The sequence below is a fragment of the Chinchilla lanigera genome, unplaced genomic scaffold (genome assembly GCF_000276665.1).
Source record: "Chinchilla lanigera isolate Chin_1 unplaced genomic scaffold, ChiLan1.0 scaffold00012, whole genome shotgun sequence".
Classification (NCBI taxonomy): Eukaryota; Metazoa; Chordata; class Mammalia; order Rodentia; family Chinchillidae; genus Chinchilla; species Chinchilla lanigera.
This window is the reverse complement of record NW_004955413.1, coordinates 33,681,501-33,704,789: the sequence shown is the minus strand read 5'-3', so window position 1 is coordinate 33,704,789 and position 23,289 is coordinate 33,681,501. Positions and strand designations below refer to the sequence as shown.

General features: G+C 54.8%; 1 protein-coding gene across 1 annotated transcript in view; it reads right to left on the bottom strand.

Annotated features, from left to right (window-relative positions):
* Shank3 (SH3 and multiple ankyrin repeat domains 3) overlaps positions 1–23,289 on the bottom strand; it is a gene marked incomplete at its 5' end in the record, with an annotated part of 54,625 nt that overhangs the window by 9,860 nt on the left and 21,476 nt on the right. Inside the window, 11 exon segments of the mRNA XM_005379674.2 lie at positions 459–2,718; positions 6,323–6,407; positions 6,968–7,098; positions 11,048–11,071; positions 15,050–15,130; positions 16,094–16,226; positions 16,325–16,449; positions 16,803–16,885; positions 17,115–17,190; positions 22,318–22,431; positions 23,201–23,289. The exon segment at positions 23,201–23,289 is cut by the window's right edge and continues 27 nt beyond it. Coding sequence (XP_005379731.2) covers positions 459–2,718; positions 6,323–6,407; positions 6,968–7,098; positions 11,048–11,071; positions 15,050–15,130; positions 16,094–16,226; positions 16,325–16,449; positions 16,803–16,885; positions 17,115–17,190; positions 22,318–22,431; positions 23,201–23,289 — 3,201 coding nt within the window.

The following is a 23,289-nucleotide window of genomic DNA, read 5'->3' as shown; positions in this document are numbered from 1 at the left end:
AGACTAGAGGCAGCTCTGGGACACACTGGGTGGCCATACCATCACCATCCCAGAGAGGATGTAAGAGGAGTGGAATGGCAGACACAGGAAAAACCAGATCACTGGGGAGATGGAGCTCCAGCTCCAACGTGAACCGTGAGAAGATCCTTAATGGCAGAGGCAGCTAAGATTGGGAGCTGTTGGGACAGGACTTAGCAGGAGCACCAGAACAGGGGACCTCCAGGACAGCCCCCGGCAGTGCTCAAAGACTACCCAGGTCCTACAAGTGCCAGTCTCATCACCAGCACCAACAGGGATATAAGGAACAACTGTCCTAACAGTCTTCTATCTCAGACAGCAAAGTAAGACCAGACAGATAGAGGTGAAAAATGGGGCAGAATGAGGAATGGAAGAGAGCCCATGGATGGAAAGAGGAACAGAAGACAGGGACAGGTCCCTCCCCACATCACCCTGCTCACCGAGCTGCTGCGATGGGTGACTTCTTGGCAGGGTCCAGCAGGCCACCCAGGCCACCAACCGGTTCCTCCCCCAGGGAGCGTGTGTCTTTGTTCAGCTGCTGCAAGCGGGAGCTAAGCTCACTGATCACAGTTGGTTTGTCGTCTTCAGGCCCAGGGAGCCCCCGGCTCTCCACGGGGTCCCCCCATAGCTTGGACCTTCTCTGGAAGAGGTAGCGAGGGCGGGCAGGCCCGGCGGCAGAGGCCAGCCCGGCAGAGGCGGCATGGTGCTGCTGGGCCATGAGCTCACTGTCCGAGGACTGCTTCAGCAGTGGGTCCCTGAAGGTCACCGGCCCCTTCCCCAGCGGGGACTTGAGCTTGGGCTTGGGAGGCACTGGTGGCTTCTCGAGTAGAAAAGTGTGTCCGTCGGCGAAGGAGGTGTGGGTGTCGGTGAGCTCCCCGCTCTCTGAGCTCAAGGTGGACATGCTGGACACGGTGGAGATGGTGCTTGTGGTCTCCAGGTGAGGGTCACTGGAGCTTCGAGTGTCAGCCTCCTCCACCCCAGAATCGGCGGCTGACTCGGGGGCAGGGGGTGGTTCACTGCTGGGCTTCCCTGAGGCCGGGCTGGGCACCGTGGTGGGCGAGGGGCCCGGGCCGGGGAGTGGGGTGGCCAGCAGGATCCCGTTCGCAAACTCTTCAGGAGGCGGCACCAGCCCAATGCGGGCCAGTTCCTCCCTGGTCTCCTCATCACTGGAGGACAGCTGAGCAGGAGGCAAATTCACAGCAAACACCAGCTCCGGCTCCTCCTCCGAGCTTCCCTGGCCCGGCCCCGGCTCTCCTGGGGCACTTCCAGGAGGCTGCGCACGTGGGCTAGGTAGGGGCTCTGACACAGCAGCTGTCTGCATGGGGGCTGGGGCCAGCTCCGGGGTGCCCGGGCGCTCCTCTTCAACCCCCAGCCTGCTAGGCTCCTGCCCGTTGCTGGTGGCATGCACAACAATAAGACCCGCTGGTCGCTGTAGGGATGTGTCCAAGACGCTGAGGATCATGGACTTCTTGTCCTCCGGTGACTTCCGCTCCTCCCGGGGGGCCATCTCTGCCTCCCTGCGAGCAGGCACAGGAATCCAGGCCGGGCTCCGCGGAGAGAAGGCTGGGGAGGCCAGGGCCCCTCGCTCTGACTCCCGGGCCTGCACATCCACAAACAGGGGTCCGGGGCGGTCGGCGTCAGGGCTGTGGACCGGCGTGGGGGACCGCGAGGGCGCCTGCGAGGCCAGGGCCCGTTCTCGGGCGGCCAGCGCGAGGGCTAGCGGAGAGCTGGGGTCCAAGGGCTTGCCGGTGAGCGGGTGGATGAAGGTGGAGCCCGAAGGCCCGAGGCTCGGGCCGCTGACCAATGGCTTCAGAGCAGAGACAGGGGAAGGGAGCAGGAGATCGCGGCCAGTGGTGGGGCCGGCCCCCAGGAGGCGCTCGTCAATGGACCGGGACGGCTGCAGGGACGGTAGGTCGGCGCTGGGAGGACTGCCCTCGATGGCGCCCACGGACAGGAACACGGTGGAGCGGCGCCGCTCCTCCAGCCGCCGCTCTTTGCCCGGGCCGGGGCCCGCAGCCGGGCCCCCATATGCCAGCCCCAGGCCGTCGCCAGCGCCGTAATCAAGGCCAGTTTGCCGGGGCCCGCGGTGCGTCGGGGACGGCTCCCGCGCGAAGCTGCCCCCGCCCGGGCCCGGGCTGCCCACAGCCAGCGCCGCGCGCTCCTGCGCGTCCTCCACCTGCAGCTGCTTCACCAGCGGGCTCTTACGGCGCTGCGGCTTGGACGGCGCGAAGAGGCTGGCGCTGAAGGCGCCCAGATTGGCGTAGGGGCTGTCGGGGCCCGGCGGTCGTGGCCGGCGCTTGGGGCGCTCGGGCGGCGTGGCCGCAGGCGCGGGCCTGGGGACGTCGCTTGCCTCAGGCGCCGAGTCCTGCAAGATGATCATGGAGCGTGCGCGCTTCTGCCGCTCGGGGTAGGGCAGTGGGCCGAGCGCGCCCGGCTCGTACAGGCCCGCGGCGCCCGCGCCCAGGCGCGCCTCCAGGCCTGGCTTGAAACTGGAGCGCACCGTGTCGTAGGCGCGGCCGGGTGGGGGCGGCGGTGAGAAAGCGGGCGGAGGCCCGGAGTCCAAGTAGTAGGGCGCGGGAGGCGGTGGTGGTGCGGTCTGCGGAGGGGGCGGAATGCCGCGACCCTCACGGCCAGAGTCCTGCATAGACGTACTCCGCGGGAAGCGCCCCTCCAGCAGCGACGCCAGCTTCTCGTCCTCCCCTGTGGACGGACGGACGGAGGGGCACATAAGCCTGGCCCTCCCAGGCGGTAGCAGCCCCTCTCAAAATGGGGTCTGGGCCGGGGAAGCCCACAGCCAGAACACTGAGCAAGGTATCCAGCCCCGTATGGGAGGAAGGGTTCTTGGGCAAGGCCCAGAAGAAAGCCCAGTTCAATCACAGGTGGAGGTGGTCCGCCAGGGCAGGCGTCCACACAGGACCCAACCTGACCTCCCTGAGCCTGAGCATACTTAATGAACTGTGAGAGAGATTTCGGGAGGGTAGGGGCAGCCCCCTCCCCAGATGTGCAGACAAAACTACTGAGGAGCTGTGATAGAGCTCCCCACCTTAAACCTCAAAAGGCCAGCACCGAAACATCACAGTCCAGAAGTGGGAGGAAGGGAGATGGCCAGAGAAGAGGTAAAACACACACCCCTGCCCCATAGGACTGAAGGAGGACTGCAGATGTGGTACAGCATGACCATGGCCAAGGGAGTCACACATGTGGCAGAGGGAGGGCTGATGCCCAGGTGGGGGACTATGAAAGCAACCTGGAGGCCCTACCAAGAAACCTTGTCACTGGTCCAAAGAACTGCCAAGCTGTGCAGGTAGCCAGTGGCTGAAACTCAGTAAGGCTGGGTGAGTGGAAGAACGAAGGGACGAATGGAAGGGAACTGTGCCAATCCTCTACTGGCTGTGTGACCCAAGTTAGGCAGGCCCTAAGCCCTCTGAGCCTGTTCTCTCATGGGTAACACAGATTTAAAAACTCCTACTCTCTTCTGCAGATGTCATTGGGATCCAGGAGCCAGCTACAACCAGACCCTATGTCCTTGTGACATAATGTGGACACTTCTTACGCCACAAGGATGGACTGCACAACCTAAGGAGTAGAGGACCGACAACACAGCCTTGGTCTGGGCTTGGTCAGCAGTGTTAGGACATCACTCCAGTGCAGGCTGCCAGTCCCCGAGCCCAGCAACCCTCACCCTCCACAAGAATGTGAGTGACGTTCCACACTACACTGCACCTCTGAGTGTTACTGCTCTTCACTGCTGCGGGTGTATCGAGGGTGGGCTTCAGTATCAGTCTCATCTAATGCAGACCCCTCCCCAGTTTGGGGCCAGTTAAGGGTTATCGTACAGGGCTAAGCAGACAGCAGCACTATGGGAAGATGGCTGAGGTACCATGTTATTTTTAGGTCTGCCTTCCCTCCCACTGCTGGACAGTCTGCCCACTGGCCCTGGGTCTCCTCCCAGCTGCACCCCTGCACAGCACACGAACATGCACTGAACACCCACAAGCTCTGTGTTAGCTACGCAGGAAGAACTAGTGCACCTCAAGGATGCTGAAGGCGGGAGTGACGTGTTAAGATGAAAATGGGGAAATTTAATGCTAATGGCATGCCAAGTTCTGCCTCAGGGTAAAGAAAAGCCACTTGCTCAGCACAGATTCGGAGTCCCTTTTGACGCCACCTGGGGCAAAGGTGACCCTGTCTGCCAAAACAGTGCCAAGAGTGCTTCTGTGCAAGCCTTAACGTGTAGGACCTGAGCAGCCTATGTGCCCAGGCAGAGCTCGGCCTGAACCAGGCTCCTAGGTAAACCTGGGCAGGCCTTGCAGGTGAACACTACATGGCCTCCATAGTCATGGACAGTGTCCTGCAGTTCCCAGAGCTGCATCATGTCCTTGGGGCCACACAGCTAGCACAGAGTAAGAGCCCAGGAAACCTGGCAATACTCAGGTTGGCAGCTAGATGCTAATGAGCACCTGTCACTTCACTGTCAAGAGAGCACAGGAGGAACACGGGGGCAAACCTGCCAGCCACTAAGGCCTGCAGGGCAAGGGCAGAGATCTGGACCTACAGTGTCAGTCTGTGGACAAGGCAGCACTGCAGGACAGGCTATCCACAAGGTGAGGGCAAGTGAGTAAAGCAAGTGCTGGAAGACCAGCTCCCCAGATGAAGAGGAGAGGACTGGTGTTGGCCCCTGAGGCCCTAAGATGAGGGTCCAGCAGGGAGACACAGAGGGATAACTGCACTGCAGAAAGCCACCTTTGCCAGACAAATGGGATAGAGGACAGGCAGAAGGTCCTGAGAACAAAGCTGTGGTCCAGGTTCAAGACAGTGAGGCCTGTCTTGGGCAGGGCTTTAAGGTGGCCCACCCCACATTTGTCAGGTGAGGCAGAGGGGAAGAAAGAAACCATCAGAGAAGTCAGGGAAGAGCACCACTTGGTCCAAAGTAGCTGCAATCTCACCAATCTCCTCTCCACCTATAAAAATGACCCGGGGCAATCAATGAATGACCATGTGATTTTTAAACACTGGCCTATGTCAGCAGGCTTCTCCATTGTCCTCTGTAAACTCCCATTTATCCTAAGTCTAAACTAAAATGCACCCTGAGAGCAGTGGTGGTGAACCTATACATGCTATAGCAGGCTGTCTGTATCACTGTAAGCTCTAAATGGTTTGCCACCACTGGCCTAAAGCAAGCAGAAGTTCTGAGGTGCATGAGGAGCTTGTTTGAGGGTGGACTGGAAACAGGTAGGACAGCAATGTAACCCTGGGCCTATCATTTTAACTCTTGTGGCTTCAGTTATATAGATGGTGCTGCTCAATATGGCTGCTGTATTAAATAAACCATTGCACACACATTCAGTGTCCACCTGAGGGCAGTACTATGCAAGGTCTGCACAGAGGAGGAAGCAGATGGTGAATGTGGTGGGAGCACAGGGACAGGTGGTGGATGCCCAGGTCACAGGCAGGGGAGAGTGGAAGGCTTCAGGCAGGCAGGGCTTCTTAAAGTCCAAGCCTGGGGCCAGGAAAGGAGCCAGCCAAGGGTGGGGTGTGACATGAGTGGAGGCTGACAAGGCCCCAACTGATGAGATCCGGAGGGGATGCTCTGAAAAGGCCTCTCATTGGGGAGGATAAGGTGGGCACTAAACAGGTACAGACTGAGAAAGGGAAGGAACCAGGAAGCACTGCCCATAGGGAGGAGTTTCAGGAAGGAGGGAGCAAAGGACAAGGAAGTCAGGAAGGAGGAGGCTCAGACGTGATTCCCCCAGGAAGGATACCCTGGCAGGAGCTGCTGAGAGCAGTTTCAGTTTGGGATATGGAAAGAGTTTATCTGCCACAGGCTTACAGCAGGTGAGGGACAGGAGACTGAGCAAGGACAAGTGACCATTTGGGGAAAAGTGGCTGTGAAGGGGAGGAGAGACAGATTCAATGAAAGGGTAGTTTTAGATAAGAAACTGGACTTGCAGCCAGGACAGGAGATAGCTGACTTGGGGGACAAGGATACTGGTGCTGGTGACAGGCAGAAGTGATGGACTGGGGAGTGGTTTACCCAGTGGACAGAAGCAATGGGAGGGGGAGTGAACAGGAGTACTAGTCAAGGAATCCTAAGGGTTTCTTCCAGAAGTACTTCTCTGGGCTGGGGAAGGACTCATCACTTATGTCCACTAAAAAATGAGCTCCCTGGGCTGGGCAGGGAGAAGTGGAACTTGGGAAACTGGAAGCCCCAGCGGGGAGGAGGGAGAGGCAGGGTCCTCCAGCTGAGTCCACCTGGTCCAGCCCCATCCCTCCAGGCCCCATGCAGCCCCACCACCAGCCGTACCTACAGACTTGGTCCGTGGAATCCCCTTCCGCAGAGAGCCCGGCAGCTTTTCTGGGCCCGGGAGGCCCTGGCGCTCAAACAATGACTGTAGGGGGGTTGGGGAGGGGGAACATGGAGGTTCCAGGGCACTAGGGCCCCCAGTTCTCCGTCCAGCCCCCCCTTCCTGCTAATCTGCAGACTATAGCTTCATGGACCCTCTCCAGTGGCACTGGACACAGGAATTAGCCCTGGACCCTTCATTCGGGCAGCAGGGGTGCAGCCAGTAGGGACTGGGTCATGTGGCAGTATGGATATAGGTACAGTGGAGACAGACCCTGGGCATTGCCTGAGTGGGGGCACAGGAGGGACAGGGGCCCAGAAGGTGCCAAGCTGGGGAGGGGACAGAGACAGGGAGACACTGGTTGTGGCCCCAGGGGGTTGGAGGGCCCAAGCGGTTCTGGAGGGACACAGAAGCTACCTGAGGCCAGGGGCACCACAAGCAGCAGCCACAGAGGTGGGAACCATGGGTGCTGAGGTGTCCCAAGGGTCTCCAAGAGAGGCCATGGGATACTCCGCCCCCTGTGGAAAAGGGGTCCAAAAGATGGACTCTCCTCTCAGAAAAGAGGAGCCAGGACTGTTGCCCCCAGGGTCCACCTGCCGGCTTACACTGATCTCCGCAGGGGTGATCCTCCGGCTGGTGGGCCGCTGCTTGACAGTGGCTGCCCTGGAGTCAGCGTCTGCAATGTCTGGCCTCAGAGTCGGCTCCGCAGCAGCTGCTAGGATCTCATCCAACTTCTCTGCACAGCCAAGGAGAGCTGCTCAGCCCCCGGACTTGCTGCTGGACCACAGCAGCTACACCCTCCAAGCCCATAACCCCACGATGCTGACAGGACTGTGGGACCTACCTGTCCTCAGGCTCCTCACTGCCCAAGGCTAGCAGCCTAGACCCTAAGTAGTCACTGTGACTGACCAGGAGGGACAGGACCAGCTTGGAGACAGAACCATTTACAGCTGTATCTCCCTGACTCTCAGCCCACCTCCATGCCTGTTCTCAGCACATGGCCTGGCCCCCACCATACCCCAGGGCAAGCTGCTCCTACAGACCACAGCCTATGAACCCAATGTACAAGTAGGAGTCCATGCGACGTCCAAATGGGTGAACCAGTCAATGGCAAATGAACAGGCAAGTAGAGGACACTCCCTGACAACAAAGCTTAGGCTGGGAATCTAAAAATGGTTCAGTATAGATGGGAGAGAAAGAATCTTCCTCCACCCCAAGAAAAGGCAGCTCCAACAGGGATGGGAGGCGAGGCTAGAAAAGACCCTTTTCCTGTAAGGGCTTCCCCCAGGCCCTTGAGAAGCAGGGGGCACCAGAAAACACTGGGCTAGTGTAGAGGCCCCATGAGGGCTAATCCCTGAACAAGCCCCAGTGGGTGGAAAGGCACCAGGAGGCCTCAGGCATGTTCTTTTCAAGTCCATTATAAAAGAAAAGGTTTGTCTACTTGTTTTTATTAAAGTGAAATTAGTGTTTTAAAAAGTTGTACTTCTGCTTATCAAAAGGATTTGAAAATGTTGTCCAATTAACGTATGTCTGAGGGCTGTCAGAGCTGTGGCTGGATGTTCCCCAGGGAGACGGACTCAGGTCAGCACTCAGGGCATGTAGCAGCAGTTGGGGAGAGTACCGTGTCCACCTGGCTGCTACAGCAGCCTCTCACACAGAGCCTCACCTAGCCCCACTCATCCCTGCTCCACATGCCCCCAGACCCTACTCCACCCCATGAGACACTTGTTCTGGTACCCTTTCACTTTCAAAGTACCCCTGCTGGAGATCTGTGGACCACCTGCTCCTTCCAGCCCCAACCTGGGCCTGTTCACCAGCACCTGTTGGTTCCCCCTGCAATCCAATTGGCAACTGCTGTAAGCTGACCTCCTGAGACTGTCTGGTACCCAACCCAGACCCAACCTGCTCACTGACCGTCCAGACATATACTCTGTGAGTCAGTGCCCACAGCAGGCAGACCCAGCACCTGCACTCCACAGCTGCAAGCACAGTCAGCACAGAGGAGCCCTAATTGCTGCCCCCAAGCACACACAGAGCACATACTCAGAACAACTGGCTCCTGTCTCTCCAAATAGTTAGCAAGTCCTTGAAAGAAGAAAGTACTTTTTTTTTTTTTTTTTTTTTTTTTTGGTTTTTCTCCGGTACTGGGAACCGAACTCACAACCTTGCACTTGCCAGGCAGGCGCTTTTTGCCGCTGAGCTAAATCCCCAGCCCAGAAAGTACATATTCTATTGAAGCCCAGTCTGTGCCCTGACCAACACAGTTCGCCAGGAAAACATGCTAAAGAGCAGCTAACAGGGCCCATCCATGGCTCCCAACACCAGGTGATGGGTCCAAGTGCAGCCCAGGGATTGCTGGTTTGAAGGGTCTTCTCATCTGTTTTGGTGATAAAATAAACAATCTCCTTTCACAAGATGAAATCACCACGGCCATCTGGTGTTGAGTCCTTGGTGATGTCCAGCATATGCAGGGCTTTGTGCAAATCCCACAGAAACTATACGAAGATCCCATTATCAACCTCATTTTGCCCAGGAGCAAACTGAAGCAGACATAGAGTTAAATTGCCCCAGATCACAGACCCAGTGAGAGATCACACTTAACTACGAGACACAAACACTGATAGTCTGTCTCCTAACAGGTCACACTGCCACTTTAGCTGTGAGTTTAGAAAAGCTGCATCTCTGGGTCCAGCACGCCATGCTCAAAGACCCGAAGAAGTGGGCACACACAGTTTAGCAAAGCACCTCTTTTGGGTCATGAGACAATAGTGGCAGAGTCTTGTTCTCAAAACTAAAGAATCAAGCTCTGCAAATGTCAGGTAACCTCAGCACTCAGAAGGCTGAGGCAGGAGGACTCATGGGTAGCTTAGGCTACATAGTGAGTTTAAGGCCCACCTAACCTACATAGTGAGACCCTGTCTCAAAAAAAAAAATATATATATATATATATACACACACACACACACACACACACACACACACACACACATGAAGTTGGGCACAGTGGTGCATGCCTGTAATCCTAGCTACTCAAGAGGCTGGGACAGGAAGATCACAAAGTCAAAGCCAGCCTGAGCAACACAGTAAGAGCCTATCTCAAAATTTTAAAAAAGGGATGGGAATATAGCTCAGGGCTAGGACATATGCCTAGCATACAAAATATACAAGATCCTAAGTTTAATATCCAGCACACCAGAAAAATAAAAAAATGCAAATGACAAATTGAGAAGGTTTACATAAACACCCAATGAAACTAGTAAACATAATCCTAAATAAATTATTTTTAAGCCTGGCATCATGGTGCACACCTGTAATCTCAGCACTTAGGTGGCTGAGGTAGGAGGATCACCGCAAGTTCAAAGCCAGCCTGGGCTACAATAGTGAGTTCAAGTCCATCTTGAACTACATAGTGAGAGCTTGTCTCAATAAATAAATAAATGAACAAATAAACAAATAAATAAAATATTTTTTAAAAAATTATTTTTAGACACTTAAAAGAAGGAAACAAAGCCCATTATGAGCTAGATCTATGCACTATTACCAGCATTCCATGTGGATCATCTGGATATAGGGCAGAATGGGTGGGGGCCCAGGCACACATTCTGGGGGCCTGTGGGGGTTTACAAATCTCTGCTACTTTTCCCTAGCCAGATGAGGCACAGAGGTCACAGCACAGCCTTGCAGAAGCACCACTAGTGCACTGGAGGGCAGAACCAGAATGTCCCAAACTCATAGAGAAGAGACGTTCACCCTGTCCTCTGTTATTAATACCTGGAAGGACAACAGGTGACTCAGGGATCAGGGAGCACAGGGTTGCAGGTGGTGGGCAACACAGCAGGGGCCAGAAGAATCTACCCCAGGGGGGAGGGGTGCTGGATGCCTGCACAATGTGCACTTATACATATGCCTAAGACCACCTTGGGTTTCTACCTGGGCCTCATTCCCACCTACCCAAAAGGCAGAAAAACAGCAGCAGAAAGCCAAGCCCCAAAACCACCAGATACTGGACCTCATATCAGGCCCAGGCAATTCTGTCCCCCTCCCCAACAAGATATAGGCAGGAGGATATAGGGAATCTGCTCTGAAGACAGGGTGGGCAAGTCAGCAGCCTGGGGGTGCTAGGGAGGGGAGCTCTGCACTCCTTTCCTGGGGCTATGTGACCCAGATACCTACTCTGAAGGGACTGTCAATATGGCCCTAGTCCTGCTCCATCCAGCACGGTAGCAGGGCCCACAACCCAGGCAGAGGCAGCCCCCAAAGGACAGAAAGAAAGATGCATCACAGGCCAGAGCTGCACACCCTAAAACAAACATTCCCACATGGCCCAATCACTCAACTCCTCCAAGCTCCATGGAGCCCCTGCCCTCCCCAGCTCTTGGCCATGGCACATACAGGATCCTCCCACCAGGGGCTTTCCCAGCTCCTTCACACCAGGCTTTTCCCAGCTCACCTAAGCCCTAAGGTCTACAGCTGTACAACTCCCTCCCCACTGTATCCCACATAGTCACACACACGGCAACACACTCCAACCCCAGTCCTTCCCAAGCCATTCAGCACGCCGCTGTCAGATCCCCAAAGCCAATGTGGACAACAGTTTTGCCCAGGATTCCACCATCCTCAAATACCCCTATTCCCCAACAGGGAGCAAGAAGAGCTAGGCCTAGGGACACAAACAGATGACTTACCCCCTTTTCTTCTCCGAATGGAGGCTTGGAATCGAGAAACAGAGCAAAGGGGGTAAGAGGCAGCTTCATCCCATGGCATCTGGGCCCACTCTCCACACTCACTTACCCATTCCATTCAATCCCCCCATGCTAACCCCACCACTCCCCACTTCCCCACCAACCAGGACCTCGGTGACCTTTCCAGCCTATACCTCCTTGTTGGACTACAAATGCTGTGCTGCTTGATACACAGCAAGAATATACACTTATGTGTATGTACACACACATGCTCACGCATGCACCACATGGCCACTCACATATGCATGTGCATGCACACAAATGTGAGCACATAACAACACAGACAAGTAAACCATAGTCTAGTCAAATGTTTGTTTGAAAAGGGGGGAAAAAATCTGTAAAAGTCAAGTTCATAGGCCACTGAAAACAAACATCGTCAGTCACCCTTAAGCATTCTGTGCAAGGCAGGTGGGGGTGTGTTTTATTTCTTATGGGGTTGTTTTTGGAGGGGGGACTCGGTCTGGATAGAACCCAGGGCCTTGAGCATGCTAGACAAGCAAGACAGACCTGCCAGCCCCCAAAGGCAGTTTTTAACACAAAGCATAACATGTTTGGAAGAGAAACCTTTCCCCCGCTGATGCCAGTAACAGGCACAAGGGCATGTCATCTACCCTAACTTCTTATCACAAAAGCAAAAGGGGCCCAGTTATTATAAGGAATTGATTTCACCTAAGAAAGTGAACTAATAAGGGAGCTGGATCTGCCAGGACCCTCCCGGTCCTGGTCTCCACTGGCCTCTGGCTCCAGCACATCTTTGATTCAAGATGAGCAAGAATATACACTTACATGTATGTACACATGGTGAGAGTGAGAAGCCCTCTTGAGGAAGGGGATAGGGGTGCCTTGCACTCGCTCCTTCCACCACCTCTCAGGAGGGCCCCCATATCAACCCCTTCTTCTCACTCAGCCCCCACAACCTTAATTTTCTGCAACCAGCCTTTGCTCTCAGGAACCCTCCCTCCTCTTCCTCCACACAGCACAAGCCACCTGGGTGTGAGCCTTCACCCCTACCACCTGCTCTCCTTCATCTCATACTTTCTCTCTTCCAGGTGTTAGACTATGGATCCTATAGGGCTCCAGAGCTTCAGATGGTGCAACTGGCAGGATGGACATATTTATGTTGGGGGTGACCCAACATATCTCATTCCTAACTTTCAAAAGCACAATACTGGGTTGAATGGCGGTCCCTCAGGCCCTGATGCCTACATGTTTCCTCACCCTAACATTTCCAGAGGAGACTGGTCAAGAAGTGGCAAGTGCACTGACCTCCTGGGACAGATGTGGGTGCAAGGTGGCTCTCCAAGCCCCTGCCTCCCAGCCCGTCTCTGAACACAGCACACTAGGCCCAGAAGCATGGGCTTTGTGCAGAGCTGTCCCCTCCTCCTCACCCAGACTCGGGAAAAGCCTGACCCCATGACTGAGCTCCTCTGGACTACTATGGTCTGAAGTAATTTCCAGCAGCCCTCTCCTGTGGCTTCTGCAGTACAGGGGAAGATTCATCTCACTGCTTATAGTCAGTAAGGCAGTCAGCTTGTAGTCACTGCTTGTATCAGTCCACTTATAGGGCAGAGACCTGGGGTCTCTGGATCACAGCACTCATGCTGCCCAAAACCTCTCTGTGCAAACTAGGAGGGTCCCTTCTGTTGTTTTTTGTTTGTTTGTTTGTTTTTTTGTTTTTTTGGTTTTTCTCCGGTACCGGGAACCGAACTCACGACCTTGCGCTTGCCAGGCAGGCGCTTTTGCCGCTGAGCTAAATCCCCAGCCCCAAGAGGGTCCCTTCTGAATATGCAGCTGAACATGGCTCTGTGGCAGCCTGTGGCAGGTGACTCCAAAGACTACCCATCTGGTCTCCAACCAGATACAGCTGGCAACCGGTGTTGGCCTACTGGTCAGTGTGATGGACAGGTCAACTTTCTGTGACTGAACACTTATAACCCTGGATCCAGAAGTCTGCAAGCATTTCTTGCTCCTTCAAGGAGCAGGTTTGGATGGGTGTAGAAGCTAGTTGGGAGGGCTTCCCACATCATTCCATCATCTTCTGCCTTCTACTGCTGACAAGTTTGCTGTCAGGTAATCTACTGCTCCCCTCTCCCCCCCCCCCACAATTTTTAAGATTTTTGTCAGTGGTATTCTAAAGCTTTACTCGGATTGATTTCCTGCCTTAGGATTTACACTTCACATTTGAGCCTCATATCTTAGTTCACTTTTGGGAAATTCTTAGCTGTTTACTCTTCAAACACTGTCTTTCCTTTTACCATTTCCATGGGAAATTCCCACCAGGTAGGTTCTGGGACCTTCTCACTGGTGCTGGCCTCATACCCCCTAACGGTCCTCTGGTGCCTGTACCTTCTTCTCCTCCTATGTTGATCCCACTTCACCTCAGTCTTACTTTCTCATTGCCTGAACTCAATCTAGTACACTATTTATCCCAGGCACAGATTTTTTAAACTATACATTTTATTTTAATAATAGTTCTTTAGGGATAGCTTTAAGATGTGTTTATTCTTTTTTCTGTTCTACCTTATTCTCATTTGTTAGCACTTTTCATTCTCTTAAACTCTATAATAACTTTAACATTTTATTTTACTCTTTCATACTTTTCTCTGATTTCCAGTTGGAACCCAATCCCTGCCCTTGGAAACTCAACCATGGGCTGAGCAAGTGTCAGTTTTCCCTGCCTCCTTAGCTTTGATTTCTGTCTTTATTTCTGAGACCTGAGTATTGTTCTTCCTTTATTTTGAATTCACTGCATGTTGAACACAGACGGCAAGAAAAATCCTGATCACATCATCCCCGTCTATCTTGGTAGCTGCTTTACACAATGAACTAAACTACAGGGCAGCTCAGCCCAAGGCCAGGACAGGATCAGACTCAGGCCATGTGCAAGGTCAGAAATCATTCCGGGAACCAGACTAAGCCACAGCAACAGCAAACTATGGAATTGGGACAGGGCTCTGACTATGGAGGAAAAGAACATGTCACCTATAACATGTACTGGCAAGGAAGCTGTTGATGGCTAGAATACAGTCACAAGGCTCTTAATGGCCACATGTCTTAGCACATGTCCACCAAAAGAATAAGTCACATATACCAATGTCAAGGCTGTCATCTGTCACATGTCAGGATGTGGTCACCTATATCGAGACATAGACAGGATGAGGCTATTAATAGGACATGGTCATGTACATATGGATATGACCATGATAAAGGCATTAACCATCACATGTCGATGGTCATATACACAGGGATGTGCCCCTGATAAGGCTGCAAACTATCATGTTTCAGGAAGAGTCATGTTCATGGGACATGCCCATGTTGATGCTCTCAGGGGTCACCTTGAAACTGTCCCTCCATTTGCCCATCAGCACCCATACCTTTTTCCCCTCCTGCACTTCACAAGGCCCCATCCCATCTTCATACTGTAAGTGCTCACAAAGGCCCCAGCAGTTACCAGGTTTACTTGGACAATGAGTATACAGGCACCAGAATAACAGAAACATAAAAACGACCCAGCTGATGCTTGGCAGAATCAGAAACTGACCCCAGGTTTCCCATCCATTATTCTTTCCTCATTTGGACAAAATGCAGCAGCAAAGTCAGACTGGAGATGTGCAGTCAGGAGCAGCACACATACATACACATGCACACGTGTGCAAACTTGCTGCAGGGCCAGGCCTTGCTCCCCAGCTGTCTGTGCTGGTGGTCCCACAGTTCACCTCCAGCCCTGCAGTCCTCACCCTTCCACATGCCATTTCCCTTCTCACCCACAGGCACTGAATATCTCTGCCTCTTCAGCACCCACTACCCTCTGATCTGCACCTGTATTTGTCTACTCCCTGCAGTCTGCCTGGCCTCCGCCCAGCTCAGGCCCTGACCTCCCACCCTGGCCTGCCCGTCCTAGGCCATCTGCCTGCTGTCTGCCCCTACAGCCCCCATAGTGCTCACCAAGTTCCTCCAGTTCTGCCGTCATGGACTTAGAGCGCAGAGTCAGTGTGGTACTAGGAGCCCTCTTGGGGGGCGGTGGGGCTGCAAAGAAGAGGGAGGCCTTGGACCTCCTGTCCAGCAGCAGGCGGCGCGGCGTGGCCAGGTGCAGATGCCACTTGCGCTCTACCGCCTGGATCTCCTCGTACTCCCGCGAGGACGAGTCACACTGTGCCAGGATCTTGTTCAGGCTGCGGCTGGATGCAAACTTCTTCATGGCGCGGGGAGATCAGGGAGCACTGGGGCTGGGGCAGTGGGGGCCTCTGGGGCCCTTGGGACCCCTGCGACTCCCAAAGCCTGGGCCTCAGAAGGTGGTCAACTGGTGCTGATAGGGGTCAGAGTGCTGATTGGATCTGGACTTAGTGCTCACCCTGCAGGCTCTAAGGGCCTGGCAAGGGGACACCGAAGCCATGGGGTGGGGGCTGGGAGGGTCTCCTGCCAGGCCAGCTGCTGCTGCTCCAGGCCCCCCTCCCAGGCAGCCAAACGACCACTGCCCCTTGGGGGACCAAGGTGTGGCCGGCCAAGCCACAGGCCTGGCTGGGCTGGGCCAGCGGCAAAGCCTCCTGGGCCCAGGCTGTTCAGCGCGGCGCGGGGAGAAGACGCTTTTCCTCTTCCCTCAGGTGCCGCCTCCCCCTTCCCTCCGACAATAAGCAGCAGCGTCAACCTCACAGTTGCCATGGCAACCCCGGCCTCCAGGCAGCTGCTGGTGGTGTCGGGAAGGAGGACTCTGCCACGCCAGGGGCTGGGGGGACTGGGAAGGAGGGGGCGGGAATCTGAGGAAGGGCACCTGGGGTCAGGGATCAGAGGCCCGTCAAGGGGTCAAGGGGTGTCTAATACTAGGGACCACAAGCACCCTGGGCTGGGAATCTGGGCATTTTGTCTAGGTTCAGGAATCTGATGTCAGCATTGTGGGGTTAGGGGTGGGCACAGAAATGTGGCTCTGAGTTCAAAGGGCTAAGGTTAGGAGCAAAGAGGAAAGCCAGCAAACCCCAAAGCCTGAGCCCTCACCTCTGCGCCGAGCTCCATCCTCCTCTGGCTTCCTCGTCACAGACACGACCTTCATGACCAGGCGGTTGCCCCCCTGGCGGATCAGAGCTACCACCTGCTTGTGTCCAACCTTCACAACATTCACCCCGTTCACCTGGGACAGAGAAGCAGCTGGGAGGGGCGCCCAGGTATGTTCCCCAGGACTCAGGGGTCATCACCCCACCAGGCCTCAAAGGTCAAGATGGGCCTCACCTCAATAAGGAAGTCTCCAGTCCGCAGCCCGGCCCTCCAGGCCACCCCCTCCACGTCCACAGATTCAAGGTACTGGAGTGCAGGGAAGGCCGGTGTGGGTGTGAACTCCTCGATGGGGGTCTCTGCTGCAGAGCAAGCAAGAGGGCTCCTCACCAGTGTGGCCAGGGCTCAGATCAGGGCGTGACCTCCGCTGGGCAGTGGTAGGTAGAACACCAGCCGGGAACCCAGCACACATCCCTTGAAGACTCTCCCTTCAAGGGACCCCCACCAGGAAGGCCCCTGTTCTGCCAGGATCCCCACAGCAGGGAGGGAAAAACAGAAGGAGGGAACTGCTGCCTTGAGCTGGGACTCCAAACACAGACAGTGACAGTGATAGCAGCAGAGGACAATGGGAGGGGCCAGGAGAAGGGGCGGGGCAGGGGCGGGACACAGAAGACACCCCAGCATGTACTTCGCCCCCACAGCACTGCACAGTTACCTTTGGCACCCCGGAGCACGAAGCCAAAGCCCTCGTGGTCCCTTTTCTGCAGGACGGCCACCTTGTCGTCAATGACATAATCGCTGACGGAGGAAAGCAAGGAGGGTAAGGCCAGCCCTGTAGGGAGTGTGGCAGGCTGACCCTGCAGGGTCCCACAGCACAGGCCACCCCAGTGACAGGAGAAGGCAGAGATGGGTGCACCCTCTCCTCAGACCTCTTCCCACCCTGGCCTCCCTCGTCAGACACCCACACCACATTCGCAGACCCAGCCCATGCCCCTGTAAGTCCACACCCTGTCCCACCTGCCAGTACCTGTGTGAAGTGAGGCTGTCATAGGAGCCCACTGTGTAGTGGCGGAAAAGCCGCTTCGTCCGGTCCTCCCGGGTTTCTGAAGGGAGTATCAGGAGCTGAGGAATGGCTATAGCCTCCAGCTTGCTCCAGCTTGCTACACTGCTCTCAATCATGCTGGTTTCACATACACCCTTGGCCTGGGTGTATACAGATAGAGGTGGAAGCTCCAAATCCTTGGGTCCTGGGTCCACAGATCCTAAGGCAGGAAGGCTGGGGGGCCATGCAGCGAATCCTACCCTCTGAAAGTCAGGCCTCAAGAGGGGCAACGGCCATGGCTCACCTCTCCTGAGGAGCATGTAGCCAAACACAGGAGACCAGACATGGCCAGCTCGGCCCAGCCATCAAACTCCAAAGCCATGTTAAAGGAGTGCACATACATGAATGGGTGTGCACTTCGCAGTCCAGGTTCAACACTGTGTCTACACTGCATGTGTCTGTGACCTTCAGTGTATGAACGTGCTATCCTCATGCTTGTGAGTTTACTGTCTGTGTGACCCTTGCTGATGCTTAGCACATTGCTCTCTGCCACACAGTATACTGTGTCTTCACTGACATGCATGGGTCCCTGGTGCAGACCTCCACTTGAGTCCCCTTCTCTGACTTCACTGCATCCCACAGCATTTGTCCCCATCTGTCCATTGACCTCAAAGTACCTCGTGCCCACTACAAAGCTGGCCAGGTCTGTCTGCTGCCCCATCTCAGCCTTGCTGTCCCATGCTCAGCCATGACCCAAGCGACCAGGTCCTGCCCCTCAGGCTCTGCCCACTCCACTCTGCTCTCCAAAGATGGCTCTGACTACAGCATTTTTCAGAAGCTTTATTTCCACAGGTATTTACTGAGCTCCTACTATATACCAGGCACTATTTGTTCTAGGTTCTGAAAATGTAGTAGAGAACAAAGTCTCTGCCTCATGAAGCTAATAAACTATGCTGAGAGATACAATAAAGAAACAAACATACAAAATGCCAAATGCTGGCAAGCACTTAAGACATAAGTGATTAAAGCAAGTGTGCACAAAAAGTGTAATTTTAGGGGATCACACGGAGGGTTCACCAGCACAGAGAGCTGAGCAAAGTATGTAGTAGAGGCCTGTGGATACGACGGTGCAGGGGTGTCCAGGAGCAGGGTGGTCAGGGTGAAGCCCACATGGTGGGTGCTGGCCTGGGGTATTTGAGGGACGGTGTGGCACTCATGCAACTGGAGCAAAAGGAGCCAGACAGAGTGGGAACAAAAGAGACCAGACAGAGACTGCTGTTTCTTATGATCTGTCCCCCAACTGTGGACTCCTTAAAAAAAAAAGACATTATCTCTGTGGTCCCAGGCCCAGCATAGTACCTGGTATATAACAGGCTGGGAAGAAAGTGTAGAACTGGCCAGGTGAATGGATGGACTTATGCTGCATGGACAAAAGGATGGGTGGGTTAAGAGATAGAAAGAATATCAAAAGGTAAATGGAAGGTGGGTGTGGTGGTGCACACCTATAATCCCAGCACTCAGGAGGCTGAGGAAAGAGGATCATCATGAGTTCAAGACCAGCCTGCACTATATAAGTGAGACTCTGTCTCAAAAAAAAGGTAAATGGATGTACCAAAGTGTTCATAGATATATGAGTCGATGGATGGATGCATGGATGCATGGATGGGTAACAGATAGACCAATACATGGATTTGGCTGGTAGATAGATGGATCAATACATAGATGAACTGAGTGTATGGTAGGCAGATGGATGGACGGATGAATAGATAAATGGATGACTGGGTTGAGTGCACTGACTGGGCCGCTGGATGGTTAGATAGGTGGTGGGATGAATAAGTGTGTCAAAGGATACATAGAAACAGACAACGGCTGGATGGGAGAAAGAAAGAATTCCTGTTTATACCAGAAGACACGGACATCAAGAGAAATCCTGGTTCAGACTTCAGGCCCTGCCATGAGGGTGTGTAATTCTCAGGAAGGTAGGCAACTGTTCCCCTTTAGCCTCTCCTTACACAACAGGAAGAGTCCTCTGGCAGGGTCTCTGGGCTCTAGTACCCTATCTTCTCATCATCATGGCCCTTGCAAGCAAGCATCAGCTGGCTGGGGCTGGGGCCCTCGGTGACACCCCCAACCTCAGCTTCCTGCTGTTGCAAGGCCAGTGCAGACTACGCATCATCATCATGAAGATGGGGCTTCAACTCCCACCCTGGCCTCACCACAGCCTCTCCAGATCAGCCCAGTCACAGAAATGCTCACCATTCCTGCCTGCAGAAGAATCTCAAATTTGCATTCACTAGCCTCTTGTTTTTAGACTTGTCAACCAAATAAATGTATTTATTACATAACACAAATTCATTTTCTAGTTTTATTAATCAGACACGTAAGAGCTAGCTGAAAGGAAAATGCCCAGCACAAGCCCCCAAGCAAGGACCAACCTGGAAGAAGGGATGGGGGGAGGGAGGGACAATGAGGATCCTGGCATACTGGGCCACGGGGGTCCCTGCACAAACTGTGCCCCCATTTCCACCCATCGTAGCTCAACTCTGTCCTGCTCACTTAGTGCCCAGGACTGTGCCCCACTCCCACAACAGGTACTGACCCTGGACACCAGCCTGACCCATGCACCTCAACACAAGGTGCCCTCCTTGGTCTTTTAAGTCCCTCTCTATTGCCAATCCAGTCACTGAATCAGATCCTTTTTAAATTTCAGCCTGCTAGAAGCAGATTCCTACTGCTGGGCTGCCCTCTAACCTCAGGCAAAGCTTAGCCTGAGTGCCAAGTGAGAGATTCTGCCCCAAGTGCAGCTGCCCCGAGTGCAGTGACCAAGCATGCAGTTGATGTCAGGAAGGCCAAGACTGCTCCTCCTGGCCCCCTGCAGGCAGGCTCCCCAGGTCCCTTGCCCTCTGCCCACACACAGAGCCCCCATCTGTCCAGGAGCCTCTGATGCCTACTCCCCTGGATCGCACGTTCTAGCTGTACCTAGGAGCCCTGCAATTGCCTGGAGGCTTCCAGCTCTACCACTACGAGGATGCCTACTGTGCCCCTCTCCCTTCTCCATGGCTCTGGCCTGCCCTGTCTTAGGGCTTTGGTTAGCCCTATCTGCTCTGCTTTGCTCTGCCTTGATTTTGACCCTGAACTTAAAAGATCTGCAGAATCAAGTAGCCCCAGCCAGGTCAGCTCCCACCACAATGCCACCCTTTCCCTTCACTCCACAGATACCTGACCAGCACCCCCTCAACGCTTCCCATTCCAGCCTCACTGCCCCTCTCCAAGCCAACTGCCAGCCTAACAAGATCCTACCTCGGGGGCCAAGGGATCCCCTAGAAATGGACTATTAGCAAACCCCCCCACCCCCCAGGACTGCTGGGCTATGTCAACCACTTCTTAAAACTGCTAGGCTCCTGGCACTGGTCAGACATGAGAGGTGCTGACATGTGTAGCTCTAGAACACTGTGCTGGACACTCCCAAACATGGACACCCCAGCCATGAGCAGTGGCATGCATGCACAATCCTAGCACTCTGGGAGGCTGAGGCAGGAGGATGGCAAGTTTGAGCTCAGCACAGAGAATCTAGTGACTTAGTGAGACTCTGTCTCAAAATAAAAAATAAAAAAGAGGATTGGGTACAATGTCCAAAGGCCCTGAGTTCAATCCCTAGGACTGTAAAAGGAAAAAACAACATGGGCACCCCATCTGCAGAACACTCAGAGGACTCAGCCCAAATGATGCCTCTATTTCAAAGCCCTCTGATTACTTTAGGCCAGCCCAGGGCACTCCACTGCACACAACCTCTGCACACAGCACACCCACTGCAGCCACTAGCTGCCAGCTCCCCTTCAGCTTCCAAAGCCAGGCCTCTGTGAAGCCAGCCAAAGGCCCGGCATGGGACAAATATAACAAGCATCTGCTCCAGCCCAAACTTCCTTCCCTCCTCAGCTTCAGACTGAAGTCCAAATGTCCCCACATCCACAGTTCCAAAACCAGAACCTTTGTTAACGAGGCTGTTGGGGAACACACGACTGGCTCCTATTCAACAGGTTGCAGCACCCCTCTGTCCTTCCCAGGACCCAGACCTCCAAAACCGATTTCCTCCTGGACTCCATTCCATCTCCACCCACAGGAACAAGGGAGCCTGTCCCTTCCACCTCCAAGCCACCAGGGGAGCCCTCAGAGTGGGGCAGGGAGCAGCAGGGTGTCGGCAGCTCCTGCCAGCCTAGCCCCTCAAGGTCAGCACAGGGCAAGAGTCACGGCCAGGGGTTGGGCTCCACTGGGAAGTCTGCAACGCAGGGAAGGGAACACAGCAACCTCGATCCAAGACTACATACAAATGCAGGAACACATGTTCCTCAATCCAGACTCACCACCGATGACCTCCAGTGACCACCACTCAGCAGGCATTCAACTTACTCCCCAGCTCTCCAGGACAGACGTGACACTCATAGATCTGAGGCCTCCTAGGACCCCTGAGGGCCCATTGCAAGTATCTATCTAAGAAGACCAACTGAATCATTCTGCCAACTCCAAAGGACCAGCCCATTTCTACCAGCAGGACCCCTCAGACCCCAGCATCCGGAGAAGTCCTTCCTAGAAGGCCAGGTGTCCAGCACTGGAGCTGTGGCCTTCACCTTCAAGTCTTCCTGATGGCTAAGGAAGGGGCCACATCTAGCAGCTGCCCTCAGACCATCCCAGCTCTAGGTTACCCACGACAGCCCCTTGGGGCCCAACTGGCCTCATTTCCTCTTGGCTGGGCCAGGCCTCCTGCTCTGCCCACTTGGACAATCTGTCCACTTTGGAAAAACGCCTCTTTTCTCACACTGACCTCCTTACCGGTCTGCCAGCCGCGCATGAATCGCAAGCTCCAAACACCTGGTATTTCTGTGAGGATTGTGCCTGAGGTGTGGTTAGAGCGCCAGGTAATCACATGTGTGATTGCTAACCAGCATGTACCTCCTGTGGGCCTGCTGCAGGTGTGGCTACTGCACATGACGTGTCAGTTAAATGCATGTGTGTTCCTAAGCACAAACGTATATGCCATACCTGCAGTGTGCACTCAAGTTCACATCTACTTTGGATGTGTTTGAGTTTACTTATCTTTTCTGTGAACATCCAGATTTATCACCAAGGACACCAAAGGGAAGCTGGAGGGGTGACACCCTCAGAAGCTGCTGAGGGACCTAGGGTCACTCACCATGCCGGGTGTCATACTGTCGCATCTGCACCTCTTCCACGCAGTCGGCGGGGAACCAGCCCGTGCGGCCCTTCACGGTCCCCTCCCAGAATCCGCCTTCCCCAATGCTGAGCACTGGAGGGACAGAAGCCAGGAAGGCTATCAGAGGAGGGCAGAGCTGGGGGCCCCGGCCTCCCCACCACTGCAAGCTCAGGTTCTGCCCTCACCCCATACCCTTGCTTCCCTTCCCTTCCCACAGCCTCTTGGCTTTTCCCCGGGGGAGATTTTAGGATTCACACAGGAGACAGGAACAAACAGATGGGCTCAGCACAGGATGGGCATGTGGGGGACAGGCATGCAGATGGACACACTTGAGGACAGAAGGCAGAGGCAGCGGCCACTCCTGATTCTGCCCCAGTGACTATTATCCCTCTGCCTTCCTGGCTCTACTACCCACCCAGGAGTCACTACCAAGAGCTCAGGGTCACCGTGCGATGGCCAGCGGACTGAGCCACATGATGTACCAGGAGAGCTGAGCCTCAGGGCTGCTGCTACCTCAGGGCCCCATGGACACAGGGCATGGGAAGAAACGATCCCGCAAGCAGGGAGAGAGACTTGTGCCGCACAAAACAGGCAGACCCACAACAGGAATGTGCACGGCACACAGACACCCACAATCCACAGCCCCCTCCCATGATGGCAAAGGCCCCACACATCTCAAGGGTTTCCAGAGCAGACGCCCCAAAAGTGACACCGGAACCCCACAGCCAGGGAAGCGCTATAGTGAGATGGGGTCCTTCCACGAAGACTCCGGAGACTCAGCCCCCACCGTGACACAGAAATGCCCCAGCGTGACACCCCCGAGCTGCGCCGCCGCCCCCGGCCCCGCCCCCGCGCCCCTCACCCTTCACGGCCTCGCCGCGGTGCAGCGGGATCTCGCCCTCGCCCTGCGGGCTGTGCGCCTTCACGGCGATGAACTTGCGGCCGGGGACG